At 35.1% G+C, this 26,305-nt stretch overlaps 1 protein-coding gene across 4 annotated transcripts in view; it reads right to left on the reverse strand.

The window, feature by feature from the left end:
- Positions 1-225: 225 nt before the first annotated feature.
- The window catches only part of LOC128983714 (uncharacterized), a 32,474-nt gene continuing 6,394 nt past the window's right edge, over positions 226-26,305 (reverse strand). For all 4 annotated transcript variants that reach the window (XM_054403122.1, XM_054403123.1, XM_054403121.1 and 1 more), the window contains exons 2-5: positions 23,122-23,423; positions 12,641-12,808; positions 4,514-4,648; positions 226-3,627 (exon numbers count right to left, since the gene is read on the reverse strand). In XM_054403122.1, coding sequence (XP_054259097.1) covers positions 3,461-3,627; positions 4,514-4,648; positions 12,641-12,808; positions 23,122-23,416 — 765 coding nt within the window. In that variant the 5' untranslated portion in view covers positions 23,417-23,423 and the 3' untranslated portion in view covers positions 226-3,460. The remainder of the gene's footprint in view (positions 3,628-4,513; positions 4,649-12,640; positions 12,809-23,121; positions 23,424-26,305) is intronic.

The following is a 26,305-nucleotide window of genomic DNA, read 5'->3' on the forward strand; positions in this document are numbered from 1 at the left end:
ACAAAAAGTCTTACGAAATACAAATTATTGGCTAGCACTGAAAGGGTTAAGGTCACAAAGGACTATTGCATCTAGAGTGAAGGATACTGTTCAACTGAGATAAGAGGATCATTAAGGTCACAAAGGAATGAATCATGCACTCAAACTAGAGTATTGTGTTGATAAATGTATAAACGGAAAGTAAATAAAAGAAACGTCTTATAACACTTAAAACATATATTTACGCTTATACTGCTACTCACAAGACGGTAAATATACAAAACAGATGGTAAGTGGTGATTGATTTCGATTGGACACTCCAATCATCATCAGACCCAATAGGCGAATGACAAGAATCTTAATGGCGTCCCTACTTATACCCTATTACAATTTTGAAACAATGTTTCAAAATTGTTAGCAAGTAACAATGTTTCAAAATTGTTAGCAAGAAACAATGTTTCAAAATTGTTAGCAAGTAAGCTCAGAAATGATTTAGAATTAGAATATGTATACAATGTAAAGAATAGTTATGAATTTGTTGAACGTGTAAAGAACATAGATATAAATTCGAAAAGTAGGCTAGTCTCATTTGATATCGCAAATCTGTACACCAACATACCTGTATCTGAAACTGTAGATCTTGTTAAATGTAGGCTTTTACAGAATAGTTTAGACGATGAATATGTCAATCAGATTGTAAAATTGCTTGTGACTGTTTTGAAACAAAATTATTTTAGATTTAACAATAGATTTTACGAACAAACAGATGGTTTAGCTATGGGAAGTCCACTTTCGGCAATTTTGTCAGAAATATTTTTACAGCATCAGGAAAAAGAAATGTTAAAGAATTTAAGAAAGAATCATGATGTAAAACTGTATGTTAGATATGTAGACGACATTCTTGTTATCTTCAGACAAGCCCAGGAGCAAGAGCACGAAACGATGATGCAGACACTAAACAGCCACCACCCAAACCTCACCTTTACCAACGAGTTTGAAGAAAACAAAAAGATCAACTTCCTGGACCTCACATTAGAGAGAAAAGACAGCAAGATAGAGTTTGACATCTACAGGAAACCTACGCAAACGGACACTACAATCAACAGCAAGTCTATCCATCCGACAATCCATAAGACCGCAGCCTTTAGATCTATGCTGTACCGTGCCTATAAGATCCCACTTAGCCAAGCCAATAGGAAGAAAGAGCTGGACACCATTAAGAAGATCGCTCAAGTTAATGGATTTCGAACCAAGACGATAGAGGACATCGCAAGGAAGACGAGGAGGAAAATCGAAAGGCAGAATACACTACACAGCAGAACAACATTAGAAGAGATAAAAGAGGAAAACACCAGATATATCACATTTAGCTACACGGGGACTACAACACAAAGGACTGCTAACAGATTCAAGAAATACGGAGTTCCAATAGCCTACATGACTCAGAACACCATGAGTAAGATACTGCATCCGAAAATAGAAGGTTTCAACTAGGGATGGACGAGATTGGATTTTTAGTTTGAGACGAGACGAGACGAGATTTTTTATTTCTCATAAAATTTCGAGACGAGATCGAGACGGGATTTCCCTTCTCATTCACAACGGGAAATGCATTTTATAAAATAGTTACTTGTTTTGACTTTTTATAGTAATAAAACATTCCTCACACTGCTTACACTTAAAAAAACTTCTCAAATGTTATTAAAGTAATATTATTAAAATAATTAAAGTAATATTTACATTTAAAGAATTAATTAAATAAGAACGCCTTCGCAAAGGAAACGCAACTACAACACGCTCCTGTATTGCGGGTATTGACTTTGTGCAGGCGTTTTTAATTTTTTTTTTTTTTTTTTTTATTCTCGTCTCGATAAAAATCTCGGCCAAAAAGAAATCTTGTCTCGTGTAACGAGATTTAAAATTTCCCGAAAATTTCCCGAAATTTCGAGACTTGACCATCCCTAATTTCAACAAATTCGACGCTTCGGGCATCTATAAAATCAATTGTAACGATTGTGATAACTTCTACATTGGACAGACTGTGAACTTCATTAACCGCTTCAAAAACCACATATCTGCTTGGAGGAACAACAAACCGGAAAGATCAAATGTCGCACAACACCTGTTACAAAATGGCCACTCACTAGGAAAAATTGAGGATAGTCTAGATATTTTAAAGAATTGTAAGAAAGGATATGTAATGAATACTTGGGAAGAATTGTATATTTATAAGGAAAAATGTAAAAATAGAAATAAGTTGATTAATGAACAAATACATTTTGATTCCAGTTGTACTTATAAAAATGTATTGGCCGGTGCTTCCGGTAGCCAATAGGGTATAAGTAGGGATGCCATTAAGATTCTTGTCATTCGCCTATTGGGTCTGATGATGATTGGAGTGTCCAATCGAAATCGACCACCACTTACCATCTGTTTTGTATATTTACCGTCTTGTGAGTAGCAGTATAAGCGTAAATATATGTTTTAAGTGTTATAAGACGTTTCTTTTATTTACTTTCCGTAAATTTAATAACACGTACAATGCTGATCAAGAAGTTATTTAAATGTATAAACATCAAAGTTTTATTGGTTCTTCTGCCTCTTCCTTTTGTATAATTATCAGTTTATTATTTTTTCACAGCAATCAGCAGGACAACAACTGGTCAAATTTAGCAATGTGATATTCTAGACACAAAATACCCTGAGCTGTGGAAAGCATGTTGTGAAAAATTAACAACAGTCAAAGAACTATTTGCAGCAGTAAAGTACATGTTAGGCCTAGATGGCAAAAATAATATGTTTCATTACAGATTTATATTATTGAACATTTCTCATTAAATTTCAAACTTTATATTGGTTGTACCTATTAACACTTGTTTACATAAAAATATGTTCTATAGAAACTACATATTTGTTAACTGTTGGGTTCTTTGAATGAGCTATGATAAAGAATTATTCTTTCGCTAAATACAATATTTAAATACCAAATTGGAAGGTAAAAAATTTTAAAATGTGAATTTTAAACTAGGTTTAAGGTTTAATTGACTGGAAGGTCTTTGATAATGCTGCATAAAGGTATTAGGTACCATTGTCTCAAAATCACTGAAGAACCAGACTTATTGATAAAGCCAAAAATAAAGAGGTGACCAAGCTGAAAAGACAACAATAACTACGGGTAACACAAAATAAAGAGATTTGAGGTTTCTTTTTATGAGATTAACTAACTGTTATGGAGTTATAGTTTGAACGGCTGAACCAGCAAAAATATGTTGGTAATCCAATATTGTAATTTGTCAAACACAGTACCTATTGTAAAGGAACATTTTAGGAGGAAAATTGGAAAATCAATTAAATAAACCTTTAAATACTCTGTGCTCCTGATGATAAAACTCAAATTTAAACAAATAAACCAAATACTTTTAGGTAATTTAGGGATAGCAATCTAATTATTGATCTAAAGCTACTATGCAGTAAGGCATGGTCACGGTGTGTATGGTGGAGGGGGTAAGGGTAGATTGTTCATCCCCACAGAGAACGTCTCTAGTCCGTCCCAGTCCTCCACCAACCTGGAGTGTCTCGGGCCCTCCTCTACCTCTGTACTCTGCAACTGCAGCAAGTTACACGCTGTCGCAAGGATGGAGAATGAACCTGTTGAGCACAGCTTGTAAGGCAGGTATAACAGTTTTTTATTATTTTTCATTGTTTTTTGTTCATCAAAAGTGGAGTTATGTATTAAAATCCATTATTATAATTTTGAAAACCTTCATTTAGGAAAATTTAAACACTACCTAAACTAAACCAAAGAATCAACACCTAACACTTAACGTGCAAAGAGGGAAACAGAGAAGTCTCACTGATCAAATAAAAAAAATGTGTTTGAATTGACATAACAAAAGTGTCTTCACCAGAATCTACGAGCGCTGCAGTTACTGTGAACTAAGTACATTTCCCTTGTACAGGTCAGCTTGTAGATGATCAGCAACAGTGCAGTGACACCTACATCTGGACTAGCCTGCCAGCCAGGAGCAACAATCATTTCCATAAAGAAGCATTTATTTTTTAAACAAATACTGCTTGGCAATGAACATACAAGAAATAATCACTGTGCGGCTGTGATATTAGACCATGCAGTATATTTTTGTAAAACTGTCTGTTTATTTTCATGTAGGCTATGTGCTTTTAAAATTTTTTGACGACCTAGGAGCAACAACCACTTGTCTTGGGCTTGATAATGACACTTTAAGATTATCGAAACCCGTCGCCATTTATAAGGCCAAGGATTACATTGGCAACAAAATATTTAACCTCTTGTATATTAAGCTTCTTTCGAAGCCTGGATAAAATTCCTCTTTATCAGTTGTCTTGTATAGACAGTCACTCTTTCTTTATTCAAACTTAAATTCATATTTAACTGCAACAAGTTAATATATAACCAAATTGTCCCTATATTTAGAAAAGGTCAATTTAGTTATTAGCAAACAAATAAATGTACTCTTATTGATAAAAATAATCTAGAAATAAGCTATCTTCATACCTGCAGCTGTAATGACATAACAACCGTAGTCATAAGTAATCTGCATGTCTGTCAGAATATTCATTTCTAATATTGATTCTTCTACAGATCTCGTGACAAAGTAGCTGGTCCCAATCATAGTGATTACGATGAATACTGTGAAAGAATAAATGGTTAATAAAACTAAAAACTTCTTTAATCACCATATTAGGAGATTGAAAATTTACACAAAGTAGAAATAAAGTTATCTAATAATACCACTTATGGAACCATTTTAGCGAATTTCCCTATAGGGAAGTAGCTATTACCATAGGTGGCATGGTAAGACCTAGGCCTGGGACCGATTTACTTTTTCATTTTGATGTCCCCAGAGGCCAAAAACACCATTCGTTCAAATTTTTATATATGTACAAGGGGGTACCCAAAAGTTCCCGGAATAGCTCTGCCGTGGGCGGAGCTTGCGTAGTACAAATTCTCGCCGCTTGGCTCATGTAGCGCTGCTTATAGCCAGTTCGGTGCCGCCTGTTGCATTGACCTGACGTGTTCTGTCCCTGTGCAGTAATAGTTTTTGCTAGTGCTGTTTTGTGATTTTGTTGTTTTTACAATGGCAAGTTTGAGTGAACAAAAAAGTTTTTTTTTCTACTTGGCAAAAACACCGCTGAAACAGTTGAAATGTTGAAGACAGCCTACAAAGACGACGCTATGGGGAAAACCCAAGTGTACGAGTGGTTTTCTCGGTTTAATAATGGTGACATGTCAATTCAGGACAAACCTCTTTCTGGACGACCGTCGACTTCACGAACAGACGAAAATCTTTGTGAAAGTGAAAGAAATTGTGCTTGCAGACCGACGACAGACTATCGAGCAAATATCAGAGGCTAGTGGGCTATCATGGAGCTCAGTTCAACGGATTTTAACCGAAGATTTGAACATGAAAAGGGTTGCCGCCAAGTTTGTGCCTCGTGCTCTCACTGAATTTCAAAAGTAACGTCAAATTGAAGCCTGCCGTGATTTGAAACAGCAACTTGAAGCCGATCCAGATTTTTGTCCAAAATAATTACAGGTGACGAATCTTGGTGCTATGGGTACGACCCTGAAACCAAACAACAATCCAGCCAATGGAAGACAGCATCATCACCCAGACCAAAAAATGCCGTCAAGTCAGATCGAGTGTTGTAACAATTCAATATTTTCACCAATGAATATTTTTTTAATAGAATAATTTAATTTCCACCATATGTTTTTCATTTTATCTAAATGTCAATCCCTTTTCAAACCATATATAGTAATTAATTGTCTATGCAGACCAATAGGTAATCAATTTAATACAATACAGGGTGAGTTTCTACTGACCGTGTTAACTTCGCCAGTGGGTTCTACTCACTAAAAGGAACAAAAAAGTTCCTATAAACCCATGTCCGATTTTCGACCGTTTGGCTGTTTTGGGGGATTTTGTGTTTTTCTTATTTTATTAGACTTTGCTCCACAATTTATGTAATAAAAACTTAACCAATTACTTTAGAGAGTTATAGTTAAAATCATTGGAAAGAACATTAAATTTGCTATAAATCAAAGGTTTCATTCAACAATTATACCATTACATAGTCCACGTTATAACCAAAATAAAGTAAAAATGTCATTAAATTAATTAATTACGATAATTTTCATGGCCCTCCTTTGATACATAAACCTGCATTTATGCAATGTTGAAATGCATAAAAAACTTGGCATTTTAATAATCTTTCAAATGATATGCTATTCAATACTATTATTGATATAAACCAGTGAGAAATTACTAATAAACTACAATAAAACACGGTTTACAGATTTTGTTTTTTCACAGTTTTACTGTAAATAATAATTACTGTATACTCCATGGTGTATTTTATTGAACTATCTGATAAAATTTGTACATTATTTTAACTTTTAAATATTTATTAAAATTATATGAATTAATAAAATGTATAAACTCAAGGTTTTTCACATTTTCAAAGATGTAGTGTGTTTGATTCTTAAATGCTGTGTAATTAGTTTTACCTTGTGCTTGATTCAGTCAGCTTTTATTGATTTGTCATCTATAGCTAGATAACTCAGCTGCTTGAACATACCTTGTTGAGTAATTTGCTGTTTTAACTTTATATTTCCAAGTCAATTAAGAGTTTTTCAACATTTATTAAAATATGGAGCCTTTTACCAATCAAGATTATGCCAACATGATGAATACAGTAATTATTATTAACAGTAAAACTGTGCAAAAACAAAATCTGTAAACCGTGTTTTATTGTAGTTTATTAGTAATTTCTCACTGGTTTATATCAATAATAGTATTGAATAGCATATCATTTGAAAGATTATTAAAATGCCAAGTTTTTTATGCATTTCAACATTGCATAAATGCAGGTTTATGTATCAAAGGAGGCTCATGAAAGTTATCGTAATTAATTAATTTAATGACATTTTTACTTTATTTTGGATATAACGTGGACTATGTAATGGTATAATTGTTGAATGAAACCTTTGATTTATAGCAAATTTAATGTTCTTTCCAATGATTTTAACTACAACTCTCTAAAGTAATTGATTAAGTTTTTATTACATAAATTGTGGAGCAAAGTCTAATAAAATAAGAAAAACACAAAATCCCCTATTACAGCCAAAAGGTTAAAAATCGGACATGGGTTTACAGGAACTTTTTTGTTCCTTTTAGTGAGTAGAACCCACTGGCGAAGTTAACACGGTCAGTAGAAACTCACCCTGTATAATATAGAAATTTTCAAATAACATAATATCATATAAATATAATACCCTATAACTTTTGTAACAAAATTGCTTCAAATTCAATATCATTTTATTTAAATAACTTTTCAAAATTATAATTTAGCTCTCTAGCAAATGAAATTTGTTATAATATATGTGTGAACAGTGGCCTATAATTTTATATTATTAAGTCAGCCTTGACATGTGTGAGTGCAACAATACATCAGACCATCATCACTTCCAATAGAACGAAGATAGTATGCAGATGTAAACTGAATACTCCATATTTAAGCCGGGTTTACACGATGCCAGTTGGCGAGACAATTGTCTTTGCCAATTGGCATCACGTGGTTTTGGAATTGTCGTAGGCCAGGCAAGTTGAACGAGAACCTGTTCACACGTGGCCAACACTTGCCCAGGCATTTTACAGTGAACCAGGGTACTACTGCTAAAAGACAAGACAGTGCTATTGGCCTCTACACCGCTTACACGGCGCCAATTGTCATGACAACTGGGTTTTTGAGGGGTGGGGGGCTCGCTGGGCCCAGCTCATTGTCCTCAGTCTACTCCCGGAGACAACTGAATTTCGGGACAGTTGGCGGGCCAATTGGCTTGCCAATTGGCCTGAAGTGTTTACTCGAAGCCAGTAATTCCAAGCCAGTCAGTTGTCTCCTGACAATTGTCTCGCCAACTGGCATCGTGTAAACCCGGCTTTAATATCAAAATTTTATAAAAAAAAGTACATTATTCGGACAAAATTAGTGGAATTTGTTGAAAGAAGACCCATCCTTGTTACGAACATTCATCATTTATAACATCAAGAACTTTACTTCAAAGAAGACATCAATTTTGGTGAGATTACTCCAATAGACATTTTTCCCTTTGGAAGCCATTAAAACATTTTTAGGCCTAACTTTTGGACATTTGTACTCAAATTCAAAGTCAAGAACTAATAGAAGCTTAACTTATTCAAAACTATTATTAATTCAACCAATCTATAATTCGAACATACTTTATATTTTAAAACAAAATTTAATTAGGCTTATATCACAAGATTAAATTCAAATGCCGCTCGATCACCCCCCCTGAGATAAAGATCCTTGCAGTGAATTATAACATTGAACCTAAATAATTAAAACCATTGTAATAGGCCTAGCCTAAAGATTTTAAAGTAAATTCATTTCCCACTGTTTGTACAATTTATTGTGAACCCCCTTTCTTTTCTTTCACTATCAGTTTTGTATAATAATTAATAAATTTAAGTTTCGAAATTGTACATGGAGTTTCCATTGTAGACCTAAGTTAAAGGTTGATTACAGTGTCAAAACAATGCTCATTTGTTTTTTTGATGTGAAGGGGATTGTCCATTCAGAATTTGTTCCACCAGGCCAGACAGTAAATCAAGTGTTTTATCTTGAAGTCTTAAGAAGACTACGGAACAGCATCCGTCGCAAAAGACCTGATTTGTGGCAAACAGGGGACTGGTTTTTTCACCACGACAACGCGCATGCGCACACGGCAATCTCTGTTGCCCAGTTTTTGGTTAAAATGGCATGGTAAAGCTACCACACGCACCCTACTCATAATAATAAGTCTCATTGGTGGAATCATTGCGTACGGTGCTATTAGTGTTCCATTGTGTGAGTTTGTCACGTTAAACCTTATAGATTATAGCGTTTTGTGATTTGTTATTAGTTGCATGTTGTATCATGACTTGACTGCTATTCGGTGCATATTTTTTGACTACTACCCTCTGTAGTGTATTCCAACTTAGGTTGGGCGTTTGTGTATTGTTAGTTGTAATGTGTTAGTTAAGTTTTTTTCACCTGAAAACGGGATCAGATTCCAGATCCCGAAACGTTGTGTATTGTTTTTTACATTCGTGATGGAAAATGTCCGCAATAAACCTTTGAACAACATTATGCGCCTAATGGTTACAGAGAAAATTCCAAAAAAATTTTAATTAAAAATTCCCATGTTATTCTTATGGAGAATAAGTCAACTGTTGTAGTTTCCATGTTTATGAACATATTTTGATCAAATTTGGAAAATACATTCATTTCTTACTAAACTACAGTATTACAATTTGACAACAAAAAACATTTTTTTCATCCTCCCTGTTGCAGCAAACCTAAGTACTCGTTAAACTAATTATATTTAAATCTTACTAATATTATAAATGTGAAAGTTTGTGTGTTTATTTGTTTGTTTATTTGTTTGTTTGTTTGTTTGTTTGAAGTTCAATCACGCATTAAATACTGGTCGGATTGGGCTGAAATTTTGTATGATGATAGCTCACGTTCCCGATTAACATTTAGACATATTCTTATCTCAAAACCCCTTTAGGGTTCTGCCCTAGTGGCTCTGAAGTTTCCCATGTTAACCTTATGAGCATTCATATTTAAAAGGATTTAAAGACTTTAGTCAGCTGTTTCAACGACAAAAGTTGGTTCTATGATATTCAATAGCATTATAAAGTAATAAAGTTTACCAACAGGGTGCAGTATAGGCGAGTATAGGTTGCCACACGCCATTTTCCCGACTGCTCAAAAATGGCGGCCTACACTAAAAAAATTCTAAAAGTCTAAAATGTAAAAAGTTTATTTTTGCAGTCGAATGGCGAGTATAGGTCACCGGGCGCCATTTTCCCGACTGCTCTAGTGGCAAACTATACTCGGCAAAAAATAGGAAAAAAATTAGACCTCAAAGGTTTAAAACATGTATAAACATAAACAAGAGTTTTCTTTTTCTCCATAAGAATAACATGGGAATTTTAAACGTACAGTGTTTTGAAATTTTTCTGTAACCTTCAATTATACAATAATACTTCAGTATAAATTATTTCAGTAACTTATAAATTATTCAGTATAATTTATTCAGTATAAATTATAAAGTACTAGCTGCTGTGCCCGTGCTTCGCAACGGGAAGATGTTCTATTCCGCCTAATCCAAACACTTGTTAAGTAGATCGAATTTATAAACATACAGCTACCAAAGTTTTACAAAAAAGTTTGACCTACATTTTAACTGTCCAACTGTTAACATGAAAATATATCAACAACATAATTTTCATAACTTACGGTTATAGAATCTTTCTTTGTTTCCATAATCAATGACATAAACCTACCACATATTTGTGCAAAATATTTTTTTGGATCAGCTGTTTTAAATTGTGAAATAAGCATTTAGCAGTTCTGACTGTTTACATTGAAATGTCAAAGCAAAGGTAAACAAAGTTTGTGAACTTTCTCTTGCTTCCATGGAGACTAATTAAAATTTACTTTTGAAAACCTCTCCTCAAAACTTTGGACATGCAAGGGGCGTAGCCCGAGAGGAACTCAGGGAAGTGAATAGTCCTATGACATTCCTAGATATGAGGACAATGTTTGGGCTGCACTTTACTTTAGGTCCTACACAAACAACCGAATGAAAATATCGACTATTCGATTGTTTCATTCGATATAGGCTATCGTTTGGTTAGTTAGGTTAGGTTAACCTTACCTAACTAACCAAACGATATATCAAACAATCGATATATCGATTGATATTTTCGTTTAAATGAGTGTAGGACCTAAAGTAAAGTGCAGCCCAATGTTTGTACTAAATTTGGGCTGTATCGGTTTAGTATTTTAGTCGTGGCAGCCGGACTGACAGACACCATTTCAATTTTATAATAGTATATATAGATAGATGGAATATAGATAGATAGATACATAGATAGATATATAGATAGATTTTAGTATAAATTGTTTTTATTTTTTCTCTGAAAAATTGCCATAAAGTTATGGCACTTCTGACATAACCATTCAATGCTAAGAAGGCCTACTGTCGGGGAAAAAAGTTTAGACACTCGAGTTTGGTGCTCTACAGAAAAGTAACCAACTAACTTAGAAAAACACGTAGTATATGTAAATTTTCGTTGTTTTATTCTACGTATTCCTGTGAAAACAAAAAATTTTTAGCTCTTTTAGGAAATTTTTTATGACAGTCGGAAGGTAAAAACTGCCTGTTTTTAGAGTACCAAAAACCATCTTATGACTTTGAAAATTTGCACAATGTAAACTAAACGGCAGAACTTTATCAAACTTTAATACAATATCGACACATATATAATGAATTAATTTATGTAGTTTCAGAATTTTTACTCTACCCAAAAAGTTTTTGTTGTAACTTTTGTAAATCAACTTTTTCTCAAAAACGGCAAACGCTAGAAAAAAATTTAAAAGCTTGTTTTGGAGGTGATTGTTTTTGTATTAGAAATATTGATACTGCTCAACCAAATTGTTACGCATATTATTTATATAAGTTAACATTTAATTTGGATAGTGCAGAGGCCGAATACGGCACTTCCAGACCGCCACCGGTTCTGACTGGGCGCATACTCCGTACAGTGTTGCCAAATTGAACACCTGGACACTGAGCAGCGATGGGCTGCGAACTGTTGAGTCAAAACTGAACAGCAGTTATTATTAATTGTTAACCATTTCCCATCACCTTTTCTAATGAGGGCTTTGGACCTCCATCGTCACTCCCACACTTCTAAAAAAAAAAAACATATAGCACTGACAATCATTGCATATTCTGAATCTGACAATTTAGATTTAGCACCTATATTTAGGGTGGTAATACTTTCGACCCTTTGGAAGAATGTAAAACATGATATTTCATGTGAGTCAGTCAGTGACACACACTGCGTGAATCACCTTACGCTCGGTCAAGGTCCATCGTGACAACACTGCACTGGATTCCTGAGCGGGCGATGGCGTCTGCACCCCTTGCAGGCGCGAGATCATCCAGTTTTTTGTTAATTTATATAAATAACATGCGTAAGAGTTTGGATGAGCAGTATCGATATTTCAAATACAAAACCAATCACCTCCAAAACAAGCTTTTAATTTTTTTTCTAGCGTTTGCTGTTTTTGAGAAAAAGTTGATTTACAAAAGTTACAACAAAAACTTTTTGGGTAGAGTAAAAATTCTGAAATTACACAAATTAATTCATTACCATGTGTCCATATTGTATTAAAGTTTGATAAAGTTCTGCCGTTTAGTTTACATTGTGCGAATTTTCAAAGTCATAAGATGGTTTTTGGTACTCTAAAAACAGGCAGTTTTTACCTTCCGACTGTCATAAAAAATTTCCTAAAAGATCTAAAATTTTTTTGTTTTCACAGGAATACGTAGAATAAAACAACGAAAATTTATATATACTACGTGTTTTTCTAAGTTAGTTGGTTACTTTTCTGTAGAGCTCCAAACTCGAGTGTCTAAACTTTTTTCCCCGACAGTAGTAAGATATATTCTTGGTCATTTAGTACAGCTGGAGTAAGCTAAAACTTCACATAAGCCTGTTTTTATCACCAAACTTAATGTTGTCTTCATTAATTTTACCTGTTGAAATACTTGGAATGGCATTCCTCCGCAAAACTTTAAGAGGATGTTTTGTTGGTCCTATCATATCCAAACAAAATCCTACAGATGAACTGAGTATGGCCAGGATAGAGAGGATTATCAAAATATGCATCAGATTTGCAATATCAGGAGTGACACAGGCCAGAGCTAAAACAATCATAATTAAATTAGGTAATACAACTGAAAATAGCATGCTTACAAACACTACTTACTAGGCCTGATCAATTAACAAATGTCAAGTAAGCAAACACCAGGAATCGAAAATAAATTAGGAACAGTTATTTAAACTCAAATATTTATATGGGTAGTTGAGTAGTACGAAACAATTGAATGTACAGTTTGTTTCACAAGGGAAAACCAAGCAAAACGATGGGTGTGGCAATAGATGCTAGTACATGTGCAAAGACTTACAACAGAACAGCTGGAATGCTCAATTGGTAGCACATCACATCTTCCTAGTGCCGGGAAGGATGATACAGAATTCAATTCAATTCAAAGATACTTTATTCATAGATATACCAAAGTAAACATGAATGTCGTTCAGAACTATACATCATACATTACAAAATAGCTAGATAGAAACTATTTATATACAAACACAAACCAATATTTATTTAAATGAACTTAAAACGTTCTTCAAAACTGTATAGCACTTTGGTCACAAAATTTTTTCCCCCTTTCTAAACAATAATTGTTTAGATTATTGTTAGATTATTGTCAGACTCTTTTTAGATTTTATTATTTTGGGAAGGTAGTTTATATACAGTACCTCTTTAATCAGAACTCCCGTAATCCGAACGTCCACTAATCCGAACACCTCATTGCTGCACTCTATACACAGTACAGTAGTACTATATTGTATACTGTATTTAATGTACATTACTGTTTATTCACTATGTTTACTACTGTATTACAAAAATACTGTATTTTACTTTATAAAGCATTTTTTAACTTTTCCCGTGACAATTACAATCCATTTTAGCCACGTTTTGGCTATTGTTATGTAAAGACAACAATATGTTCTGTAATCCGAACTATTGAAGAGTACGAACTACCCCCAGTCCCGATTAGTTTGGATTAAAGAGGTTCTATTGTATACTATTTTATCCCAGAAACAATTGGATTTTTATTTAAAATAGTTTTTTTTAATATTAATTATTTTAAAATTTTTACGATTTCTTGTATTGTATTATATGTGTGCATGTTGTGTTGTCTTTGCAAAGTCTCTTCATTATTTTTTACATATAATACTGTTCTATAAATAAAGGCCAGACACCGTAATAATTCTCAGATTACAAAAAAGATCCCTACAATGAGCATCATCTTGAAGTTTAAGCATAGTCCTAAATGCAACTTTTTGAAAATCTATATACAGTAGAGTCCCGCAAACTCGGCGTAATGTGGACTGGAAGGGTGCCGATTTTGTGAAATGCCAGGTTATCGGGAACTAGGGTTAAAAATAAGGACAATACAATTTTTAAGCTTTTAACCCCCTTTTTTATTAATATTTATATTACAAGTCAGTATTAAGTCATCAGATATAGTACAACAAATCCTTGGTACGAGTTGTGAATGATTTGACTTGAGCTGGCTTGAGTCCATGGTTAACTCGGACTAAAAAAATCACTAATTTTCTGAGCCAGGTGATGGCCAAGTTATCCAGACTGCCGGGTTTGCGGGATTCTACTGTAATTTATACACTACATGAAACTTTGTCGGTTGAACTCCTCCGCCATTTCTTAACCGATTTTATCCATTGGCGTCTCATTGGAAAGAGCGTGTCGCGTAGATTTGCAAACTGGCCTTACATTTTTGAAAAAGTCCCTTGGGCTCTGCCAAGTTGGCAGAGAAAGCCAAGATGGCTTTGAAAGTTCCCATGCTGTCCTTATGAAGAACATAATTGTTTACATTTTGATCAGCTGTATAATTTAATTCTGTTATTTATTTTTCAATTCAACATAACGCATTGAGTACATTTACCGATTTTGTTGAAATTAAATATTTACTACGTTAATTTACAATGTAAAAAATCAAGAAAGCCTGGGCAATTTGATATATTTTACCTCCTATATAATGAAGAACACCTAGAATATGAGGATTCCCACAAGCAATGAACAAGGATGTTAGCCGAAGTGTTACTATTTTGTAGGAAACACAAACACGGACTTAACTTTATGATAATTGGCATAAGAAAACACTCTAAGGCTAAATTAAACTGGTACGGCAAGGACATTAAATATATGTTTTCATAAAAGTCATGTGATTTTAAAATAATATGACTACATCCAAGAAACCTTAATAAAACTTTCATTGAAGGATTTGCATTATTCACATTTAAGGGAAACAAAAAAACTATCGGAACAACATTAGGCCTTTCAGTTCTGCATTTTTTCAGGTAAATATAACCATTGAGTATACACGTATATACAGGGTGGCGCAAATGGATTGGGTGGTTTTGAAGTTTACTGTACGTCTGGGAGGGGGGAGCCAGGTGTTTGGCGGTCTTCGCCCTGTAGTGGGGGGACGGGAAGTTTCAGCCTTTCAGTTGCAGACTGGCAGTCAGTCGCGATGGCTACGTGGTCCATTGAGCATCGTGTTTTCGCAGTGGAAGAATTTATACGCAATAACGAGTCAATTGCTACTGTGACGCCGGCGTTTCAACATCCCACCTCGCAGTAGTATTCCTAAGCGAGATACGATATTGAGTTGGGTGCATAATTTCCGCACTACTGGTTCATGTGCTGCAAAATGGACGCCTAGACCTCGAACAGTAAGAACGCCTGAGAACGTGGAGCGTGTGAGACACGATGTCACTACGAGCCCAGGTCGATCAACGAGACGTCGTGCTCAAGCTCTTGGAATGTCACGTCGGAGCCTTAACAGGATTCTTAACAAAGAACTGAAATTCCACCCCTATAAAATCATGGTGGTGCAAAAGATTCTCCCAACAGACCATCTTCAAAGGCTTCAGTTTAGCCAACGGATTTTGGAGTTATTGGAAGATTAAAACCTGATTATCATGATGTCTGATGAGGCTCACTTTCACATTAATGGCTACGTCAACAATCAAAATTGCCGTTACTGGGCCGACACTAACCCAAGAGACCTACACCAACGGCCTCTCCATAGTGACACAAAGTGACAGTTTGGTGTGGGGTTTCTAAGGTAGGGATAATTGGGCCTTACTTTTTTTGAAAATGAAAGGGAGCAGGCGGTTACTGTTAATTCGCAGCGTTATGTGAACATGATTGACGAGTTTCTTCTCCCACAACTTGAAGTGGAAAATTACGACATGTACAATATGTGGTTCCAACAAGACGGGGCAACTGCACATAACGCTAGGATATCAATGCAAGCTGTACGCGCTTTGTTCCCTGGCCGTTTGATTTCCCGTAATGGAGATATCCATTGGCCCCCTCGCTCATCGGACCTCACGCTATGTGACTTTTTCTTATGGGACTATTTAAAAGCAAGGGTCTACATGACAAACCCCGGACCATTCAGGAGTTGAAGGCTGCAATTCACAACAAAATCACATCAATTCCTAGTGATGTGCTTGAGCGAGCAATGCGGAACCTCAAGGACTGACTCCAAGAATGCGTTGCTCGAGAAGGAAGGCATTTGATGGATGTAATTTTTAAAAACTAAGTTAACTAATTTTTTGTCAATAAACTTCCATTGTAACTACACGTTTTGCACTTTATTTCAATCCAATACCTTTAAAATTGACAGTTTGACAAGTATTTTAAAACCACCCGATCCATCTGCGCCACCCTGTAATTATATAACTTACGTTATAACAGTAACTAGCCAAATTATTGCCAATTGAAGCAAATACAATTGTGATAGAGAGGTTATGCAGAAAATCAGGCAGTTCTTAACCCTTTCAGTGCTAGGCCAATAATTCATATTTTGTAAGACTTTTTTGTTTGCCTTTTAATTCCATTACCCGTTGTTGAATTTTAACTGTCATGTTGTCACTATTTTATTAATTAGGCTAATTTTGAATAATAACACAATAAGAAAATATATAAGAAAGATAAATCCCGGTATTTGTAGTAAACATAAAATAAAACTTAGTTTTTGTTGTAATTTTCCTGGTTTTCCTAAAAATTTTTATGTTCTGATAGCATTATTTGAAACCGAAATCTTACAAAATCAAAAGACATATAGTTTACAATGTAATATTGAATTTAACCCTGATTTAGTTGGACGAGGTTATTGTAATATAGCAATTTTAGGGAAACTAATGTTTTGCAGCAAAGTCTCAGGAACACATTTACTACTACTAAAACTAAAAGATTGCATCTAAATAGTCCGTGACTAGCTGGTGCTGCTACCTAGTAACGCATTGAACAACCATCTGCAGCGCCATCTGTTCGCAATCGGTGGCGACAGCTTAAATACCGGGTTTTGACTCCCCAGTCTTCAAGCACAGATAGCCGAGAAGGCTAGGGCGTGTGTCACTTGGCCAGTGGCATTCGTCTGCTCGGGTTCGAATCCTGTCCTGTGTGGCAAATAATTGGTGACCTGTGTGTTTGTAGCGATATACTACAACCACTGGGGCATAGTGAGGTGTTCATAATCCTTGGTTTAGACATACACCTCGAAATCATCGGATTGGGCGAATCTTTTAGCTAAGTGGTTGGTAGTGTATCCTATGAACATGCAGGTCACCAATGGCCGTTTTGCAATTTTTTTTTTAAATAACCTTCCTCTCTATATCCCTTAGGGTTTTTTTTTTTAAACAATGATATATCGTTTCATAGCACTGAAAGGGTTAAGTAATATAAACAAAATGTTATCGCTATAAAAAAATGACTGAAATTTGTAAACGTACTGGTGACAATGGGTAGTACCATGCAGACTACATTATCATTGACGAAGATCAACATGGACAACCTAATGCGGCTATAAGTGGGAAATGTTTGTAGGTATACACTAAAAACCAGATCAGCTTTTGAAAAATGATAAAATATTTACAAGAAATGTTGATTATATGGAACTGTTAGGTAGGTAATCTATGAGTTGAGTCTTTTAAACTCACCGGAAATTAGGACTTTTATTAGTTTTTAAATAAGTTATTTGTTTTTAAATAACTACTTTACTTCTTTGCAGTTGCTCAATTTCGAGCAACATGTACACTAGTTGTAGGATTATTTGTGGATTTATGTTGTTGAATTTATGATGTTGCACCATAAAGCTCTTTACCATAAAGAATGTGTGAGTGAATTAACGAATAATAAACAGATTTTAATGTGTCCAAATTATAAAAAGGTGCCAGTCTTCTCAATGCAAAATTACCTAATCTAATTTCCTGAAAAAAAAACAAAAATATAGGTCTAATAACACTTGTAATAATATATTTACACTTTAATACTGTTGACTTCCAAGACGGTAAATACATATAAAAGTTGGTAAGTGGTGATCGATTTCGATTGGACACGCCCAATCATCATCAGACAAAATAGACGAATGATTTACGCCTCTTAAAATTAGACATTGTTAAAATTAGACATTCTGATCTAATTTTAAAACACACTTTCTCAACATGTTTTGTCCAGTTAAGAGTGTGAACTAATTGTAGGCCCAAAAAAGTAGTAGGGTATTATCATATAGTTGAGGCTACGCACAATCTGAATAATTTAATTTTAAAATATCTTTACCCTTAAAATTTATTATAGTGGTTTTATTTTTATTCAGTAGTAAATTAAGATTACTTAGTTTATCATTAACTTGATCAATTGTTTGTTGAGGCTCTGCAAAGACACCATACTAACTTTTTCCACTGATAGTAAAATTGATATTATCTGCAAATAAACAAAAATGATTATGATTTATTAAGCCTAAAGCAGGAAACCACCCAAATAGCATAAAACAGTACAGGACCCAAAACAGACCCTTGTGGCACAAAATATTTTATGTTTCTGGTTTAGGATTTAATTTTTGAAAATTAATTATTAAAATTATTTCTGGATATCTTCCAAGTATGATTTAAACCAACAGAGCTCTTTGCCCATAATGTCTAAATCATGGAGTTTACAAATTAATTTTACACAACAAACCCTTTGAGGTTGAATTTTTCCCCATTTTTCAGCGATCTGAGAGAAGCAATAACTCATCTTTTGGATCTTCCAATCTGACATGCATTTTGGATCCTCCGACCCAACTACGATCGCAAGATTCAAAGTGAAACGGACAATCTATTTCATAAATTTAGGCCTACTTCACAATGTAAAATTGTTCTTCTGGTTTTGACTGTACTTTTGGATCTTCAGATCTCCAACATAAACTTTGGTCAGAGTTCATTTTCCTACTACTGGATATTGAAGATGTTAATAATAAAATAAACAGTTACCTTGTTCAATATCCTTTGGTGTTGTTGGATGACGACCGGTTTCGTGACGACAGTCACATCATCGGGTCAATCCTCGTAGAACGATTCGTTATCAAATCAAATCATTCTTTATTTTGTATTTTCATTAAGAATAATACAATGGCGTCAATAAAAATACAATAATATAACTTAAAACTAGTGGCTACAAGAGTTTTTTTGCTTAAAAATATCATGAAAAATTTATTTTGAGTTAATGATTTGGATCGGATTCAAGGAATTCCTTCAAGGAGTAGGCAGGTCTGTCTATCAGCCACTTGTGAAGTTGTGTTTTCAGCGGTTTTCCCTTCAGTGACTTCAGTGATGGTGGTAGGCTATTGTGAACTTTGCGGCCAGTGTAGGATGGTTTTCTGGCATACTGCGTGGTATGATGTACTGGCAGAATGAAGTCGTTTCCTCGCCTGGTGTTGTAAGTGTGAAAATTTGCACTTTTTGGCAGATCAGACTCACTCACCAGAAGGACTACTGCTTTGATGTAAAGATTTACAACAGTTAGAATGCCAAGCGATCTGAAAGCTTCCCTGCAGCTGCCTGAGGGTTGAGGGGTGGCAAGTATACGTATCGCTTTTTTCTGCAGCTTCAATACTCTGTTAAGGTTGCTTTCAGTAGTCCCGCCCCAGACAACAAGACCATATTGTATATGTGACTCCATTAAAGCATGGTACGCTGTTTTTGCTGATAATAAGTCACCAATCCATCTAATTCTTCTTACCACGTGTACACCAGTGCGGAGTTTCTTACAAAGATCATCGATGTGATTGTTCCAGGTAAGGCCAGTATCTAGTGTAATTCCTAATAATTTGAAATTTTGTACAGTTTTCACATCTGTTAGGTCAGCTATTTGCTCTGTTTTACGGCTGAAATTCATTCGAACAGTTTTTGTATGGTTGAGGGCCAGATCATTTTGTTTGCAGTAGATTTTTGCTCTGGTGAGTGTGGTGAGAGAGTCTGTGTTCAGTTGTTCTGCACTGTTGTTGTGCAAGAGGATAGTAGTATCGTCTGCGTACATGATACATTCAGACGTACTGTTTTCCTTGATCATGCTAGGGAAGTCATTTGTAAATAGAACATACAAGACAGGGCCAAGCACAGACCCTTGTGGGACTCCTCTCTTGACCGGCTGTGGCTCTGATATGTATGTTTTCTTCATTCCATTGGATGATTCTTGAGTTTCGACAACCTGCGTTCGTCCGTGAAGGTAGTTAGCAAACCATGCATTCGCCCTGCATTTAATTCCAAGGGATGCTAGTTTTCTTGTGATTAGCTTGTGGCCCAGACAGTCAAATGCCTTGCTGTAGTCAAGCATTACTGCTGAGGCATGTTTGCGTTCTTCTAGCTGGTCGATGATGAACTCAACAATATTTGTAAGTGCACTTGATGTGGACCTTCCCTTAATGAATCCATGTTGGTTTTGGCTGATGAGTTTTTCTTCTGCAAAAAAAGCCATTAATTGGGTTAGAACAATTTTTTCAATTACTTTGGAGAATACGGATATGAGTGAAATAGGGTGGTAGTTTTCAACATCTGTAGCAGAGCCTTTTTTGTGTTTAGGGTATATTTTTGAGATCTTCAGCAAGGATGGGAACTGGCTTAGCAAAAAAGATTTATTGATGATAGTTGCTAACGGAATCACCAGTTGATTTGCACAGTGTTTTACAGCTTTAGCTGGGATCTCGTCAATTCCACAGGATAGCTTGGATTTTAAGGTTGCTATGGCGTCTTTTACATCTCTGATGGTTACGGGTTGAAACTGAAATTGACGTGGGTTTGTATCTTTGCTTGGTGAGTGATTTGACTGTTGATTTGTGGTTAGGGTTTTTTCGCCAATCTGAGAGAAATAGAGGTTGAGATGGTTTGCTATAGTTTTAGGATTTTCTTCCAGCTGTCCGTCGATTTTTAGTTGAAATTTGTGTTCCAGTGATTGTTTGGTTTTACGCTCAGAGTTTACGACATTCCACAAGGCTTTGGATTTATTTTGTGATCGAGAAATATGGTTGGATATAGCTTTTTGTTGAAGATTTCTCAATTTTAGGTCATAATCTTTTTTTCTAGCAGTCATGATGGCTTTATCAGCAATAGACCCTGAGATCTGAAATGCTTTCAGGGAGTTCAGATAGATATCTTTTAAGTGACTTGCCTGTTCGTCACGGTATGCGCTAGGTTTTGTTTTTCTTCTGGGTCTTGTCTTTTTAATGGGGCATGAGTGGTCCAGGGCCCTCCTCACTGTTTCATAGAAAAGCTTGTAGGCATCATCAGCATCCTGAGCATTTTTTACATTGTCCCATTGCTCCCCTTCTAAGGTTTGTTTTAGTGTGTTGAGATTCTGAGTGCAAAAGTTTCGTTTTAAGCTTGCCACTGGCTTTGGTGGTTTTTCATTGAGGGTGTTAACAGTGCATGTTTGTCCAGTGTGATCAGATAGGCCAGCTTCGAATACGGTGAAGAGGATGTTTGAGTCTGAGATGTTTGTGCAGATAAAGTCAATGGAAGTGGCACTAGTTTTTGTGATTCTGGTTGCTGGGAGGGATTTCAACAATTGAAATTGAAATTAATTGAAATTATCCTGGGAGGGATTTATAAGACAGCTTATAATAAATAGATAAAGTTTTTACCGAACACAAAACAAAAACACATTATATTTACAAAGTATTTACAGACAGAAACCATCGCGATGTGTGCACGCTTATGTCGAGCCGGCCGCGACTGGAGTTTAGTCGAAGGTCAAGTGACGTCATCTGAAATCAGCTGATCGGTGGTTTCTGGTTCCCTTTCTCTGTCTAATTTGATGATAGTGTCAAACAGCTTGTTCATCATATTTTACCAAAGATATGCAGACGACGCAATATGTGTTTTTAAGGGGAATGGTAGGCAAATTGACATCTTCACAAATCATCTCAACGTCAAACACCTGAAAATTAAATTCAAAAATGAAATAGAACAAGACATGAAATTAAACTACCTAGATCTAACCATATATCGCAATAACAACAAAATCAGCTACCGGTACAGCGTTTTCCGCACAAAATGGCAGCATTCCATTCATTTGTACACCGCCTCAATAGCATTCCAATGAGCCCTGACAACTACCAGAGAGAATTAAACATAATCAAGTTCATTGCAGCCGATAATGGATACAACCCAAAAATTGTTGACCGAATTTTAAATAAGAAGAAAAACCCCCTAACCACAAAAAATAGACACAACAAATATGTCACAGTCACCTACGGAAACCACCTAAGCAACAAATTTGCGAACATATTGAAGAAAAGAGATTACAAAGTAGCGTACAGGACCACCAATAAAATAGGTAGTTTGCTATCCAATGGACTCTCCAATACAGATAAATTTAATTCAACTGGAATTTACAAGATGACCTGCACAGATTGCCCTAAATTTTACATCGGCAAAACTAGGCGATCATTTAAAACCCGATATAAAGAGCATTTACCAAAAAACACCCCGACTCAAAAGTCTAATTACGCCGAACACCTAGTCAGTAGCAACCACAACTATTCAAAAATCGAAGAAAATATGACAGTAATTCACACATGCAACAATAAAGCCAAAACAACAGCTTTCGAAAATTTTGAAATATATAAGGCCTTTAAATTAGAAACAAAACATGTTTTTAAATGACAAAATCAATAGTCAGGGGAACAAGTTTTTTGACACTATCATAAAATTAGACAGAGAAAGGAAACCAGAAACCACCGATCAGCTGATTTCAGATGACGTCACCTTGACCTTCGACGGAACTCCAGTCGCGGCCGGCTCGACATAAGCGTGCACGCATCGCAATGGTTTCTGTCTGTAAATGCTTTGTAAATATAATGTGTTTTTGTTTTGTGTTCGGTAAAAACTTTATGTATTTATTATAACGAATCGTTCTACGAGGATTGACCCGATGATGTGACTGTCGTCACGAAAACGGTCGTCATCTAACAACACCAAAGGATATTGAACAAGGTAACTGTTTATTTTATTAATAAACTTTGGATCTTGTGAAATGCTCCTAAACCTAAATAAGCAGTGAACGTCATGTCAAACTTTATAATAATACTATACTTACATTCAGATGAAGTGTTATAGTGAATTACATAACCACTGGGTGAAGTTATAATTCCTCCACTTCTCAGATGATATTGGTTGTGTGTTGTTGCGTAAAATTCGCCAAATTCAAAAAACTGATTGGTAGCTAGGTATGGCGTGCAGTGTCCTCCCCATATACGAAACCAGTTTAAATGAATCAAAGAAGTGCATATTAACAGGATTGTAAATAAATGGAAGAAGGCTGCAACAAGATTTTTATCTTCGTCCTTGGGATAGCCCCAACGTTGCCGTGTACAGGTGTTTGGGTTGTACATTTTACCTCTGAAACATAAATATTTAACTTGAATAAATGAGATAACAGCTTTTAGCAAATTTCTTATATAGGGAATAAACTGTTACCGTAGGTCTTATGGTCCCAGGACGGATTTACTGTTTCGTTTTGAGGTCCCCAGGGCAAAAACACCCTCTGTTAAAATTCATATATATATTTATATATTTTTAGTGAATTTCCCATATAGGGAATAAGCTATTACCATAGTACTCATGGTAAGACCTGGACCCGGGACCAATTTACTTTTTCGTTTTGAGGTCCCTAGAGACCAAAAACACCATCCGTTCAAATTCATATATATATATTATATTTGATATTTTTCAGGTGTAGGGCTACTGTAATTAATATTAATAAATAATACATTAATATTAATAAATTAATAATACATATATATTTATATATGTGTCCGTTAGCGCGATAACTCGAGCAAAAATAATCAGATCTTGATGAAATTTGGTACAAACGTGTAAACCTACATTTATTCGAACGAGTTCGAGGAACCAGCATGATCGGACTATGGGAACAGGGGTTATGGGGGGTTTTATGGGGCAAAAATTAGTTTTTTCCCCATTTTTGACTCTAGATCATATTTTGATCAAATTTGGAAAATGCATTAGTTTCATACTAGACTATTAACATTAAAAAAAAAACACCTTTTTACCCTCTCTTTTGCAGCAAACCTAAGTACTCGTTAAACTAATGTTATTTAAATAGGGAATAAATGTGATATTTTTAAGGAGACATTTTAGTGTAAATTCAATCAGGCAAATGGAAATTCGCTTAGTCTGCAGGTTTGCTGCGGCGGGGTTATTTATATATAATAATAGCAGAGTACCCGTCCTTCGTACGGGGTTTTGCATATAAGTACAAAATGCTGATTGCAGTTATACTCAAGCTTTGCGTTTGCAATAGGAGAGGACACAGTTTGATCAAATTTGTTTCTTTAAATTTAGGGTATACTACAGGGTTGGGCAAATGTGTGGATACCCCTAGTTAACTTTTTAATGGGTGACACTAGGAAAACTTAACTCCACATACCTTCATTAAAAATAAAACTGCACTTTTTGGACGGTATCCCAATTTTTCCCGGGACCCCAAAATGAGGTTTTTTGGGGGTAGCTCCAAAATTTTAAATGTAAAGCCCCATCGAGTGACCCCTCATTTTAAAGGCCTTTATTAAAGAAGAATATCAGCGAAAACTAGAGGTCCCCTCAGCTGGGGGGTACTCCGTACCCCCCAAACCCCTGGTGAGCTTAATTAAACAAGGCCTCGCAATTATGTATTGCCCCAGGCCTCGCATTTTATAAAGACGGCTCTGGCTACAAAACAAACTTTCACCATAGACTAACCAACACAAGTAGACTTCTCATCCCATTGTAAATTTTAAAGCGCAAGTTTTTCGTGTCTAGTTCATGTACGTTGACACTGGGCGCTAGTGTTGACGAAATTTTGCTTCTATTATTTTAGGGTTAATTTCTTGATTTGTGCTTTACTGTTTGGTTATGTATAACTAGGGGACAAGTTATTGTTTAGGATTAGATCATATTATTTGGTTAAACGAGGTTTTAAATGACTATAATAACGGGAAACAAATTGTAAACAAAACACAACCTCTACATAAACCGTACAGAACTAACAATAAAATTGTCTTCAGCCGTCAGGGGCGTCATTTGTGGGGGGGGGGGGCATTTGCCCCCCCTGGATCCTGGGCTAGAGAAAAAAATATGCTGTACTAGCCAATATACAAATATTTTCTCCTGTCAAATCCTAAAAAGCACAGAAGACACAAATCTGTATATTCTTGTACAGTAATTTGAAACAAAAATTATTATTGTTTTATCGTCTTAGATAGCACATTTTGAGTTTACATAAATTAGTAGTTTTTTTATTCATTGAATTTTTCTGTTTGGTGCTGTACGATAAACCACAAGTGTAAGCAAGTTAGTAAGTAAGTTTACTTCTAGTTTATATACATAAAAATTCAGATTTTTTAGAACCATTGCTTTGTCATTTACTTTTATGAATTATTCAAGCATTAAAATTATACATGTGTAAAAATTTTACGTAATTTATTTTGAACATTGTAAACTACCAATTTAATATAGGTAGTTAAATAGAACCTTTTGTACTTTTGTGTCAAATTATTTTATTGGTGATGAAATTTGATTTGCTTTTAAGTTCTTAAATACTTGTATTTTATTTAAAAACCGAAATAAACTGTTATGAACTATAGGCTATAAACAACCGTATTCATTGCTAAATGTTGTACAAGAGAAATTGGTCATGAATCTAATAACAAACATAATATTAAATACCCACGCCGCAGCAAACCTGCAGACTAAGCGAATTTCCATTTGCCTGATTGGATTTACACTAAAATGCCTCCTGAAAAATATCACATTTATTCCCTATTTAAATAGAATTAGTTTAACGAGTACTTAGGTTTGCTGCAACAGGGAGGATAAAAAGCTGTTTTTTGTTGTAAAATGTTAATAGTTTAGTAAGAAATGGATGTATTTTACATATTCTATCAAAATATGTTCATAAACAAGCAAACTACAACAGTTGACTTATTCTCCAAGAATAACATGGGAATTTTAAATTTACAATTTTTTGAATTTTCTCCGTAACCATTAGGCACACGATAACGCTTCAATATACTAAATTATTTGTTTTTTTAAGCTCTACAAAATGGCTTGGAAAGAAATTGTGAAATTTTCTGTTTTTAGCGTCAAAAATGGGAAAAACCTATTTTTACCCCATAAAACCCCCCATAAACCCCCATTCCCATAGTCCGATCATGCTGGTTCGCGAACTCGTTCGAATAAATATAGGTTTACACGTTTATACCAAATTTCATCAAAATCGGATC

The sequence above is a fragment of the Macrosteles quadrilineatus genome, unplaced genomic scaffold, assembly GCF_028750875.1.
Source record: "Macrosteles quadrilineatus isolate MER2022 unplaced genomic scaffold, UCM_ALF_1.0 Scaffold_1__1_contigs__length_201487025, whole genome shotgun sequence".
Classification (NCBI taxonomy): domain Eukaryota; kingdom Metazoa; phylum Arthropoda; class Insecta; order Hemiptera; family Cicadellidae; genus Macrosteles; species Macrosteles quadrilineatus.